The sequence below is a fragment of the Salvelinus sp. IW2-2015 genome, linkage group LG15 (genome assembly GCF_002910315.2).
Source record: "Salvelinus sp. IW2-2015 linkage group LG15, ASM291031v2, whole genome shotgun sequence".
Classification (NCBI taxonomy): Eukaryota; Metazoa; Chordata; class Actinopteri; order Salmoniformes; family Salmonidae; genus Salvelinus; species Salvelinus sp. IW2-2015.
In genome coordinates this window covers 29,428,805-29,443,302 of record NC_036855.1, presented here as the reverse complement: position 1 = coordinate 29,443,302, position 14,498 = coordinate 29,428,805, and the positions used below count along the sequence as shown (strand labels likewise).

Here is a 14,498-nt window from a genome sequence, read left to right as displayed (position 1 = left end):
TCTCTCTCTGTAACGCTTCAGACACATCATCCTATGTCTCTCTCTCTGTAACGCTTCAGACACATCATCCTATCTCTATCTCAAACACATCATCCTCTCTCTCTCTCTGTAACGCTTCATACATGTCATCCTATCTCTTTCTGTCGTCTCTGTAATGCATGTTATAAAGTTGGGGTCAGTGCGTACGCATATTATTTAACACTCTTGTTTCTGTTCGCATGTCATGAAGGTAGGGTCAGTGCATACTTACACATCATACTGTCTCTCTCTTGTCTCTGACATGCTACTCCTGTGCAGTGATGTCACATCCTATCTCTATGTTGTTTTAGTAGGCAAACCACCACTGAGACCGGAGTGAAAAGGTTAGCAGTTAGCTAGCATTAGATCCCAGTAGCAGCACACCACATACTGTGCCTAGTATGAGAGCTTTATCCCTGTCTCTGTATGCGCTAGTACTAAAGTAGACACAAAGAGCTAAAATGAGACAGTAGCAGGCATTCTCTGCTCTGGGGGACCCAGTATGCTCTCTCTCTTTCCCTCTCTCTCTCTGAAACCCAGCATGTCACCCTGACCCTGAAACCCACAGGGCCTCCCTGAACCTCAAGCTTGCAGCAGGGGCCCTGTGGAGAAGATAAAGATATAAGCCAGCACAGCGCTGTACGGTGCGGCGTGGTGGGGCCTCCACATCCCTGAGGTGCCCAGTGGCTGTCTACTCCCCCTGAGAGACTGGAAGAGCCATACTCCCCTCTCTGTTCTCTCTCTCTCTCTCTCTCTTTCTGTCTCTCTTTTTCCCCTTCTGCTAGCTTACCAAGAAAATGAGAACTCAATTAATTCCGGGGAAATGAGGGCGAAGGAGGAGGAGGCCCTGGAGCCCTGAGAGAGAGAGTGAAAGAGAGAGGGAGAGAGAGAGCAAGAGAGAGCGAGAGAGAGAGAGAGAGAGAGCACAGTGGAGCTCCCTGTCGATTCTGTGGCCTGGTTAAGGCAAACACAGGCAGAGCTGTGACTGGGTGCACAGGGGAGCAAGGAAGCGAGGTGTGCATTAAGTCTTTAGCCAAGTTAATCCTGTCTACAGTTCAAACATGGCTGATGAAAGTCCCTCATTAAAGAGCCAAGCGGAGCGAAGGGGGGCTATGTACACGAACCAGTCACAATGGGACGGACAGACAGACAGACAGACAGACAGACAGACAGACAGACAGACAGACAGACAGACAGACAGACAGACAGACAGACCAGGACCAGAACAGACAGCGACAGACCAGACCAGACGCAGACAGACCGGACAGAAGACCGACAGACAGACAGACAGACAGACAGACAGACCAGACAGACAGATACAGCAGACAGACACAGACAGACAGACAGACAGACAGACAGACAGACAAGACAGACAGACAGCAAAGGACAGACAGACAGACAGACAGACGACAGACAGACAGACAGACAGACAGACAGACAGACAGACAGACAGACAGACAGACAGCAGAGGCCAGGAAAGAGAGAGAAAGAGAGAGAGAAGCAGAGAGAGGAGAGAGAGAGAGAGAGAGAGAGAGGAGAGAGAGAGAGAGAGAGAGAGAGAGATGAGAGAGAGAGAGCAGAGAGAGAGAAGAGAGGAGAGAGAGAGAGAGAGAGAGTGTGAGAGAGAGAGTAGGCGGAGCATGAACTCAAAGCCCTGAGATGTAATTAAAACAAAGCTGACACTCAATACCACTCAATACTTGGACATAAAGTGCCTTCAGAAAGTATTCACACCCCTTGACTTTTTCCACATTTGTTAATCATTTCAGGAAACTAGGTGCACGTCACTACTTCACAGGAGAGGCAGTTTTATGGCAGAAATGCATTCTGGAGCATGTGAACTTTCATGTGCCTTAATAACAGATGTGTATGCCATGTGCAAATATGAATAAAATTGTTAAAATATGAGCCTAGTTGGTTTAGCCACGGAAAAAAACAGGAACCTTCCAGCTAGCCATGATTGGATGAGATAATGAATGGGCTGGACATGCCGAGAGACGAATTTGGATTGGTCTGCCATGTAGCATGCTTCTGGCTATATCCTGAGCTTAGTATGTGTAGATCATCCTTTATACTGCGTTTTTTTGAAAGATATCATGAAGAACGGCAAAAGTTACAGAATTTATTTCACATGACCCATCAATTTAGACAAGTGCGTCTGGGTAAGAATCATCTAATTATTATAAAATATTTATACAATATTTATCTGGATACTTTCTATTTTTGATATTGCTACTATGCAAATAACTATTTCACTGTACCATTTAAACCTCCTGTATCCTGTGCATGTGACAAATAAACTCTCGATTTTATTTGATATAGTGTGTGTTTACCAGAAACGGCAATGTGAAGAACAACATGATCTGCACCAAAATCAGATTAGGATATAGGCCAAGGACTAGATAGTGTATAGCTACTACTTTCACCAATTTTAGTCTTGAAATCTTCGTTGTTTACTACACTACCTTACTCCCTCTGTTTAGCACATGGCCTCATGTGACTCCTTAAAGAGATGGGTGAGGCTAAGGCTTGTGAATGATGCTGAATGGGTGTAGAAAAAGAGCTCTCCAGTAGGTGTACCAAAACATTCAAGTGCCATTTTCTCAAAAGTGGAGTTACAAGTTTATCAACATTCAAAGCATAATTACTTTCCCATTGTTCCTCAACTGCAGTGTATGATATACAATATTCTATCTCTGAGTCTCTACTTTTATCAAATGTAGAAAAAAAACATAATTTCAAATGTTGCTACATAGGATCGAATCGAGCCGATCGGTCACATTTTGTTGTGTTACAAAGTGGGATTAAAATTGATATAATTGTAATTTGTCGTCAACTATCTACACAAAATACCATGTAATGTCAAAGTGGAGGAAACATTTGAAAATGTGTATACAATTCATGAAAATAAAACACTAATATATCTAATATAATATATATCTTGATTAGATAAGTATTCAACCCCCTGAGTCAATACATGTTAGAATCACTTTCGGCAGCGATTACAGTTGAGTCTTTCTGGGTAAGTCGCCAAGCGCTTTGCACACCTGAATTGTATAATATTTGCATTTATTTATTTTTTACTCTTCAATCTCTGTCAAGTTCTTTGCTGATCATTGCTAGACAGCCATTTTCAAGTCTTGCCATATTTAAGTCAAAACTGTAACTAGGCCACTCAGGAACATTCAATGTCATCTTGGTAAGCAACTCCAGTGTAAGTTTGGCCTTGTGTTTTAAATTTTAAATTTTATTTCACCTTTATTTAACCAGGTAGGCTAGTTGAGAACAAGTTCTCATTTGCAACTGCGACCTGGCCAAGATAAAGCATAGCAATTCGACACATACAACAACACAGAGTTACACATGGAATAAACAAAACATATAGTCAATAATACAGTAGAACAAAAGAAAACAAAAAGTCTATATACAGTGAGTGCAAATGAGGTAAGATAATGGAGTTAAGGCAATACATAGGCCATGGTGGCGAAGTAATTACAATATAGCAATTAAACACTGGAATGGTAGATGTGCAGAAGATGAATGTGCAGCTCTTTCAGAACATCAGCTATCTGGATTTGGGTGAAGTAGAAATGGTGGGGGCTTGGGCGGGTTGCTGTAGAGGGTGCCAGGCAGTTGACCGGAGTAGGGGTAGCCAGGTGGAAAGCATGGCCAGCCGTAGAGAAATGCTTATTGAAATTCTCAATTATAGTGGCTTTATCGGTGGTAACAGTCCTAGCCTCAGAGCAGTGGGCAGCTGGGAGGAGGTGCTCTTATTCTCCATGGACTTTACAGTGTCCCAGAACTTTTTTGAGTTTGTACTACAGGATGCAAATTTCTGTTTGAAAAAGCTAGCCTTAGCTTTCCTAACTGCCTGTGTATATTTGTTCCTAACTTCCCTGAAAAGTTGCATATCACAGGGGCTATTCGATGCTAATGCAGAACGCCACAGGATGTTTTTGTGCTGGTCAAGGGCAGACAGGTCTGGAGTGAACCAAGGACTATACTCTTCCTAGTTCAATTTGTTTTTAATAGAGCATGCTTATTTAAGATGTTGAGGAAGGCACTTTTAAAGAATAGCCAGGCATCCTCTACTGACGGGATGAGGTCAATGTCATTCCAGGATACCCCGGCCAGGTCGATTAGAAAGGCAGGCTCGCAGAAGTGTTTTAGGGAGAGTTTGACAGTGATGAGGGGTAGTCGTTTGATTGCAGACCACATACGGATGCAGGCAATGAGGCAGTGATCGCTGAGATCTTGATTGAAAACAGCAGAGGTGTATTTGGAGGGCGAGTTAGTTAGGATGATATCTATGAGGGTGCCCGTGTTTACGGATTTGGGGTTGTACCTGGTAGGTTCATTGATAATTTGTGTGAGATTGAGGGCATCAAGCTTAGATTGTAGGATGGCCGGGGTGTTATGCATGTCCCAGTTTAGGTCACCTAGTAGCACGAGCTCAGAAGATAGATGGGGGGCAATCAATTCACATATGGTGTCGAGGGCACAGCTGGAGGCAGAGGGTGGTCTATAGCAAGCGGCAACGATGAGAGGCTTGTTTCTGGAAATATACATTTTTAGAAGTAGAAGCTCGAATTGTTTGGGTACAGACCTGGATAGTAAGACCGAACTCTGCAGGCTATCTTTGCAGTAGATTGCAATACCGCCCCCTTTTGGCAGTTCTATCTTGGCGGAAAATGTTGTAGTTAGGGATGGAGATGTCAGGGTTTTTGGTGGTTTTCCTTAACCAGGATTCAGACACGGCTAAGACATCCGGGTTGGCAGAGTGTGCTAAAGCAGTGAGTAAAACAAACTGAGGGAGTAGGCTTCTAATTTTAACATGCATGAAACCAAGGCTTTTACGGTTACAGAAGTCAACAAATGAGAGCACCTGGGGAGTGGGAGTGGAGCTAGGCACTGCAGGACCTGGATTAACCTCTACATCACCAGAGGAACAGAGGAGAAGTAGGATAAGGCTATTGCTAAAGGCTATACGAACTGGCCATCTAGCACGTTCGGAACAGAGAGTAAAAGGAGCAGGTTTCTGGGCACGATAGCATAGATTCAAGGCATAGTGTACAGACAAAGGGAAGGTAGGATGTGAGTACATTGGAGGTAAACCTAGGCATAGAGTTATGATGAGAGAGATATAGTCTCTAGAGACGTTTAAACCAGGTGATGTCATCGCATATGTAGGAGGTGGAACAACATGGTTGGTTAAGGCATATTGAGCAGGGCTAGAGGCTCTACAGTGAAATAAGACAGTAATCACTAACCAGGACAGTAATGGACGAGGCATATTGATATTAGAGAGAGGCATGCGTAGCCAAGTGATCATATGGGTCCAGTGAGTGGTTGGGCTGGCTGGGGACACGTCAATTCAGACAGTTAGCAGGCCGGGGCTAACAAGCTAGCAGTTAGTAGGCTGGGGCTAACAAGCTAGCAGTTAGCAGACCGGGGTTAGCAAGCAAGCAGTTAGCAGACCGAGGTTAGCAAGCTAGCAGTTAGCAGTCCGGGGATAGCAAGCAAGCAGTTAGCAGACCGAGGTTAGCAAGCTAGCAGTTAGCAGACCGGGGCTAGCAAGCTAGCAGTTAGCAGACCGGGGCTAGCAAGTTAGCGGAAGGGCCTTTGGGGACATTGCAATGGAGGGAAGTCTGTTTTTGCCTCCTCGTGCGGCGACGTCGAAAGACCAGTCGTGGATTAGTAGGGTTCCAAGTAGCTCTAGATTGCTAGCAGGCCACGGTTAGCAAAATGGGCCTTCAGCGGACGTCGCGCCTGAGGGGCCTGTTGGAATCCTCAGGCAGATTATGTCGGTATTCCAGTTCTACTGCCTTCTACCGGCAGTAGAAGGGGTCCGGATATTGTAGCCCAGGAGTGGGCTTCGGTGATAGCCCAGGAACCCTAGCCGGGCTAGCTTCAGGCTAATTGGTGCTTGCTCCGGGATGGAAACACTAGCCAGGAGGAGTCACCCGGGATTGCGGTTAGCTAGTTGCGAAGATCCAGATGAAAAGGTTCAGAATTTGCGGTAGGAATCCGGGGATATGGAGAGAAATATAGTTCTGTTATGCTCGGGTTTGAGTCACGTTGTACGAACTGGCGAGAGCTTTCGGAGCTAAAGGTTAGCTGATGACCGCTAGCAGTGGTTTGCTGACTGGTAGCTGGTAGTTGGTAGCTGGCTAGCTACAGTTGACTGATTCCAGAACCGAAGTAAATAGAAATACTTTAGAAAAAAGCAGATCCACGCCACATTGGATGAGGCGGGTTGCAGGAGAGTATTTAGAAGTTGAGGTTAAGGAAAATATTTTTAAAAGATATGCGAAGAAAAATATATAAAAAGATATATACAAGGGACACGACAGGACAAAGACAAAGACGTCTGACTGCTACGCCATCTTGGAAACCTGCTGTGGATGATTTTTTAAATATTCTGTACAGGCTTCCTTAGTTTTTTTACTCAGTCAATTAGGTTAGTATGTGAAATAACTACAATGTTGTTGATCCATCCATATCACAGCCAGCGACAGGTAGCCTAGTGGTTAGAGTGTTGGGCCAGTAACCAAAAGGTTGCTAGATAAAATCCCCAAGCTGACAAGGTAAAAATCTGTCGTTCTGCACCTGAACAAGGCAGTCAACCCACAATTTTTTAATGAGGTCTTGACTGATTTCTTTTGATTTTCCCATGATGTCAAGCAAAGAGGCACTGAGTTTGAAGGTAGGCCTTGAAATACATCCACAGGTACACCTCCAATTGACTCAAATTATGTCAATTAGCCTATCAGAAGCTTCTAAAGCCATGACATCATTTTCTGTAATTTTCCAAGCTGTTTAAAGGCACAGTCAACTTAGTGTATGTAAACTTCTGACACACTTGTGAAACAGTGAAATAATCTGTCTGTAAACAATTGTTGGAAAAATTACTTCTGTCATGCACAAAGTAGATGTCCTAACCGACTTGCCAAACTATAGTTTGTTATCAAGAAATTTGTGGAGTGGTTGAAGTACGAGTTTTAATGACTCCAACCTAAGTGTATGTAAACTTCTGACTTCAACTGTAGATGTTTTAAAGTCAATATTGGCCTCATGGTGAAATCCCTGAGCGGTTTCCTTCCTCTCCGACAACTGAGTTAGGCGGGACGCCTTTATCTCTGTAGTGACTGGGTATATTGATACACCATCCAAAGTGTAATAATAACTTCACCATGCTCAACATGATACTCAATGTCAGGTGCCCTTCTTTGTGAGGCATTGGAAAATCTCCCTGGTCTTTGTGGCTGAATCTGTGTTTGAAATTCCTTGCTCGACGGAGGGACCTTACAGATCATTGTGTGTGTGGGGTACAGAGATGAGGTAGTCATTCAAAACTCGTGTTAAACACCATTGTTGCACACAGAGTGAGTCCATGCAACTTATTATGTGAATTGTTATGTACATTTTCACTCCTGAACTTATTTTGGCTTGCCAAAACAAAGGGGTTGAATACTTATTGACTCAAAACATTTTAGCTTTTCATTTTTTATTAATTTGTAAGAATTGACATGATGGGGTATTTATTGTGTGTAGGCAAGTGACAAAAAAATCTAAATGTAATCGATTTTAATTTAAGCTGTAACACAACTAAATGTGGAAAAAAGTCAAAGGGTGTGAATACTTACTGAAGGCACTGTGCATTGCTCAATAATTGGACAATGTGTATCTCTCATGTGGATTTGAGATCTGTTCATACATAACCTTTCTGTGACTGAATGCATTCCAACTGTCAAGCATAATCCAACTACCTAGAGGCACAAAGGCTGATATAATCTAAACAAACAAACAATATTCTTTCCAAATGCTTTGTTAGCTTCAGTGCGTAAGAGGTAATCTCCCTATAAGTGATGAGGGTGAAAATGGTTTGTGTGTGTGTGTGTGTGTGTGTGTGTGTGTGTGTGTGCGTGTGCGAGCATGCGTGCATGTGTGTGTGTGACCCTTAGCTCATAATGACCTCACCTCATGTCTCCCAAACGGGTGCTCGTCTCTTTTTAAAGAAGTGAACTGCAAAGAAGAGACAACAGTCATTAATCGGGATGGGTCTGTCCACCGCCACCCTGCTTGCCTGCTGCTATATTAAGATCTGGTGCACAACCCGCCTGGTGTACGTCAGCTCTTTTTCTCCTGGCCTTGCAGAAAGTTAGCCTAGCAGCTGGCAGAGGAGTAGCTGTTGCCAGAGGGTATTACCAGGTTTGAGGTCACAAAAACACAGTGACACTGAGAGGCAGGAATGTGACAGCATGTTCAATCTTATCGGCCACCTCCACTTATACTAGGCTATTTGATGGTGGGGCTGTGTGGCTCAGCTGGGAAGTGTGTTGTCCTAATAACGCCAGTGTCATGGGTTCAATGCCTGTTGGGGTATATATATACATATATACAAAAATGTATGCACTCAGTGTTCTAAGCCACTTTGGATAAAAGGTTGGTTAGACTACGCTACGTTTGCAAACCGCCAACAAGGCTAGACAGCACGAATAACTCCAACTGAACATAAACCGTTTTCTCAGACATTGGGGATATTTTTCTATGTGTGCTTTGTTTTCAGTTACAGTTTAATATCGAGCCCCGAGGAAAAGAAAGTGAGACACAAATTGACCCATTTAAAAAAAAAAAGCCCTTGTAAAGATCACACAGCATCTACAGAAGCTTTATAAGCGTAAACCACTTCAGTTCATCAGAGAGACAATCTTTCGGCACTCAGAGGTATTTCCTGACGTACATTACGGCTTCATTGCTTTCTATTACTCTACCTTAAGTTCCCATTTACCCCCACACTGCTACCCGCCAACCCTGATCCCCCATCCCACCCCCTAAGGCAAACCTAGTAAAACAGACCAGCCTGACAGATCCAAATGTTCATATGATAAATAACACGTATGCTAAGAGCCAGGGGGGATTGTAGCCAACGTGTTTCCAAGAAAATCAGTCTGCCACCAGCACTTAAAGTGATTGAATAGCCTGTAAACAGAAGCTGCAGGCTTTCTTGTTCCTGTCTGGGAGATACTAATAAGGTTGTGCTTCGAGCAAACTAGCTAAGGAAGGAGGAGAAAAAAGAAATAAGTGAAGTTCATGAACTGTGCAGTAACTGCAATAGCTTTTTAAAAATACCTCTGAAATCTGCCGTATTCGTGAACCGAAACTGCAGACTGAGAAATGCCACAAGACCAAAGAGCGTCAAGCGTCGAGCCAGTCATAAGACGCCCCGGGTCAATGGATGATAGTGTTCCTCACATTACCCAAATTAAAATGAGGTCTGTCTTTAACAGTCTAATAAAAAGCCATATGAGGATCGTTTCCCTCCCCCTATCTCTTCCACCCTTTCCACTTCTGAAGAGAATAAATTCTCCTTTGTTCACATTTCTTGTAAAGACCTCTTTGCTCTCATGCCAACATCTTCTCCCTATCTGTAAAATCCATCACAGTCAAAGTTCATTTTTTTGGGGCAGATTAGCTGGGGGAGCCACAGTATATCCAATTGAGAAAGTGTGGAGGTTGCAGATAGGGCTTGTTAATGTCGCAGGCGACATTAGACGTGAGATCAGCGTGAAAATGAATTAAGCACACAATTTAGTCGTTAAGCTGAAAGAAGGCCTTTGTGGTCTCCTCAATGTGTCAGCTGACAGTGATACTGTATTTAGACTCAGGATATTACACTAATAACAACACTCAAAACAGCACACAACTCTAACATCCGTAGATACCCTGAATATAAGCGAGGTGGGCTTTTAATGAAGATAAGCATGTTGCTTTTTACCACAAGACAGACAGACAGTGGTTAAACAGGTTTGTCATTTAGTGGGAAATGTATCCGTCGACTCTAGAATGTTGTACTTGACAAAACCTGTCCTAAGTATCTGACAACAGCCTTTTCTAGTGTTTGCTCAGTTTACAAAACCCAGCAAGTCTATCAAACCTAACAGACGTGTTAAATACTCCAGTATAGAAACAGGCAAGCAAGCAGGCTCTTTAGCGTCTGTAACCTCAACTTTTGTGTGGTCGAGGTTTTCTGCAGCAAACAGTACTAACTGTAACAGGATGCGGGGAAGAAATAAAGCGCAAAGTAAAAGTTCAAACCCCTGAATGTAACAGCGGGCTGTTTCACTTATGGTGAGTCATAGTGATACTGGAGTACAACCCACAGTGTATGTGCCATTTGTGAAAAACACAACAAGTGAGACATGAGTTGCTAATGTGAGAATTAGTGAAGGTGAGCCAGCCTATAGACCAACCTATTAGTAGCATGGACTGCCTCTGCCCTGACCTGCTAGCCTAGCGAAACCAAGATAAGAAACAACAGACAAGCCAGTCATTTAGTTTGGTTTGTCCTCTCTGGCCTCCTTTAGTTCAGTGAAGCCTAAACCACATTAGGGCCTTAATTCCCAGAAGAGAAGAGGGGATGCTGTTGCAGTAGCAGCCTGATAGATAAGGATAAAGCAGCAGGTGAACAGAGCCTTTGTGATGGACCAGACCACAGAGGAAACTAGGCCCAGACTTGGCCCTGTGTTACACTGCTAATTTGATGTCCATTACCCACCACTGACAGCACTCGGCTTCAGAGGCAGGCAGCATCCTCTTACTTCCCTCTGGTCACCTTAGAATAACAAGGTTCGCTGCATCAACAGAATAGATTAAATTGAGCAGAATTGAACACAGTTAATTGGCTTTGGTTTTTGGCCCCCTGTGGGAGACTCCAGGAATAGATGACAACCATGTTGGAGCCAGAGTATCAGTTGACTCTGACTAATTATTCAAAAGGTTTGTTGTGATTGGTTGTTGCTAGGGTTCAGGACAGGGGTGGAGCTACACAACATTTACTACATCAATTTAAAAGGAAAGTGGCACTACTACACTACTGTGTGTATGTGGGAAATGTACCAAACCTAAAGTGTGCTTAAACCACATACTACTGTAAATGAGTTTTTCAGTGGCTATACATCTCCAATTACAGGTTGTATTGAATGTGGTAGAATGGTAAACACCACCACCGACCGCGTCAGGAGAAATCATGCGTGGCTGAGAGGAAGAAGAGTACATAGCAGGACTCCTTTAATAATTGTACCCTCCATTTATTCACCACCACAGGCATGCGTCAACTTGAAATGTGTAATTACAGTAATTGTGAGCTGGGCGAATGGGCCTCCAATACACCCTTCACCGTTACGTTGAAAATACACAGCGTGCCATCCAGGATGAGACCACCAAAAGCATACTTAGGGGGAGGCCTCAATTTGTGAGCTCTACAATAAGAGACGGTGGAGAGCTGCGGAAATGTCTAGGTACCTGTCATAAGAGATCCATCATTTCTAAAATTCTTTCACTCTGGCAGAGACCTAATAAAAACGTTGTATTGCCAATGGCTTACTGGGTTAGATAAAGCATGTGCTGGCAATACCAGGGTTGTGGGTTTGATTCCTGCATTGGCCACATATACTGTACTGTATATCAAAGTTGCTTTGGATAAAAGTGTTTGCTAAATTACCATACATAATTCATTCCCATACAGAGAATACATTAAATATCTACACTAGAGTGTGCATGATATTCTTACGGAAGCCCTGAAGCCCAAGGCAAAAAGAAATAACGTATACTCTTGGAATTGTCTTGTATTAACAACTTAGTATCTCGTTCTAACAACTTAGTATCTCATTGAAATTACTTAGCATCTCGTTTGAAATACTTATAAAAAATGTTTTTACTACGTCATTCAAACGAGATACTAACATACTGACTAGACCGAGCACGAGCATGCATCCGCGTGCACCATTGCGCACATGTTGACTTTGTCCATCCACACCAGACGCGATCAGGACTCGCACGGCTGAAATATCAAAATGAACTCTGAACCACCTATATTAATTTGGGGACAGGTCGAAACGCCTGAAACATTCATGGCCATTTAGCTAGCTAGCTTGCTGTGGCTAGCTAATTTGTCCTGGGATATAAACATTGGGTTGTTATTTTACCTGAAATGCACAAGGTCCTCTACTCCGACAATTAATCCACAGATAAAAGGGTATACAGAGTTAGTTTCCAGTAATCTCTCCTCCTTCAATCTTCTTCTTCTTTGGACTTTATATGGCCGTTGACAAACAACTTTAAGGTGCATTACCACCACCAAGTGAACCTCAGTTCAGCCTTCAATCACCCACGTGGGTATATGCTCCTAAAAACCAATGATGAGATGAGAGAGGCGGGACATGCAGGGCGTCAAGCGTCAAAATTGGAACCAAGTTCTATTATAGCGCCTGTTTACGCAGACGCTAGTTGACGCTCGCGAGCAGTTTGGATGAAATTATTGAATAACAAGTATGTGTACATTTATTTTGCAACACTCGCGCACGTAACTCGAACGGTGTGGTCAGCATGTTAGTTTTTCAAACGAGATTCTAAACTACTTACTATCTCGTTTGAATGACTTAAAACATTTTTTTGCCTAATTAGGCCTCATTTGTTATGCATCTTGTCAGACCTTGTAATGGTCTAGTCAGCCATTAATTCACTGGTTCAATCCATTGATATGATTATTCATTGACAGTTCTCTGACAGCCTAAAGCAGGCCTGCTTTTGAATGCCAGAGCATGTACGTAGGTGAGTGTGGAGCGAGGAGCAGAGCTCAGCCACAAGCTCTGGGCATGCTCTGCCTAGCATTTTTCTTTCCTTTTCTCACTATTCTTTTAATTAGGCCTATTTGCTTGTAATTGTTTAGCCCACCCCACCAACAGCAGTTAATATTCTACTTTCTAACATTAGGATATGTAGTTTCTATTTTGAAGGATTTAAAAAATATATTAACGAATGTTTTAGGTAGGCAATACATAGGCTACTGTAAAATTCAGCTTTGACATCTGTCTTAATAATAATAATATTTCAGTTGTAAACTGCATTTCCCACACTCAATGCAAATGTGAATTGTGGTGCTTGCTTCTGTGCACAAATCATTGTACCTCTCCAGTTTGAAATGATTTATACCCTTTTTTTATAACAAAGAAGCTGATACTGGCCTTTATTATTTACAATTTATTTAGGATATTTTAGAGAATAAAGCCGGGGGGATCATTTAGCTATTTGATTTGTAATTTTAGGACCCCTTAAGGAATATATAAAATATACAGTATATACAGTTGAAGTCAGAAGTTTACATACACTTAGGTTGGAGTCATTAAAACTCATTTTTCAACCACTCCACAAATTTCTTGTTAAACCTCTTGAAGCTAGGTGGCAGAATTTTTATGTTTGGAAAAATAACGTTCCCAATGTAAGCTGCCTATTTCTCAGGTCCAGATGCTAGAATATTTATATAATTGACAGAGTAGGATAGAAAACACTCTAAAGTTCCCAAAACTGTCAAAATATTGTCTGTGAGTATAACAGAACTGATTTTGCAGGCAAAAACCTGAGGAAATCCAACCCGTAAGTGACTCTTATTTTGAAAAATCACTGTTTCATTGCCTGCCTTTCGTTTATTTAAAGGGATATCAACCAGATTCATTTTCCTATGGCTTCCTCAGGGTGTGAACAGTCTTTAGACATAGTTTCAAGCTTTTATTCTGAAAAATGAGCGAGCTTTATCAAATCGCATCAGTGGATAGCTGAATGTCCTTCCATTAGTTCATGTGAGCGAAAGTTGTAGCTCGACATTTTCTTTATCTCTGTTATTGAATAGTTTACCGTCCGGTTGAAATATTATCGATTATTTATGTTAAAAACAACCTGAGGATTGTTTATTAAAACGCGCAAACCAAATGGTGGTTTTTGGATATAAAAATAATCTTTATCGAACAAAAGGAACATTTATTGTGTAACTGGGAGTCTCGTGAGTGCAAACATCCGAAGATCATCAAAGGTAAGCGATTCATTTTATTGCTTTTCTGACTTTCGTGACCAATCTACATTGCTGCTAGGTGTTCATAATGTTTTGTCTAGTGATCGAAAAACTCACAAACGCTTGGATTGCTTTCGCTGTAAAGCATATTTTCAAAATCTGACATGACAGGTGGATTAACAACAAGCTAAGCTGTGTTTTGCTATATTGCACTTGTGATTTCATGAATATAAATATTAGTGGCATTTGTTTTTCAATTTGGCGTTCTGCAATTCAGCGGTTGTTGATGAAAATGATCCCGCTAAAGCGATCAGTGCGTCAAGAAGTTAACAAACTATATATATATATATATATAACTATATATACAGTGGGGAGAACAAGTATTTGATACACTGCCGATTTTGCAGGTTTTACTACTTACAAAGCATGTAGAGGTCTGTAATTTTTATCATAGGTACACTTCAACTGTGAGAGACGGAATCTAAAACAAAAATCCAGAAAATCACATTGTATGATTTTTAAAGAATTCATTTGATTTTATGCATGACATAAGTATTTGTATACATCAGAAAAGCAGAACTTCATATTTGTACAAAAACCTTGGTTTGCAATTACAGAGATCATACGTTTCCTG

At 42.1% G+C, this 14,498-nt stretch overlaps 1 protein-coding gene across 1 annotated transcript in view; it reads right to left on the bottom strand.

Annotated features, from left to right (window-relative positions):
• LOC111973641 (autism susceptibility gene 2 protein-like) overlaps positions 1–14,498 on the bottom strand; it is a 429,231-nt gene that overhangs the window by 176,328 nt on the left and 238,405 nt on the right. Inside the window, 1 exon segment of the mRNA XM_070447353.1 lies at positions 7,999–8,043. Coding sequence (XP_070303454.1) covers positions 7,999–8,043 — 45 coding nt within the window.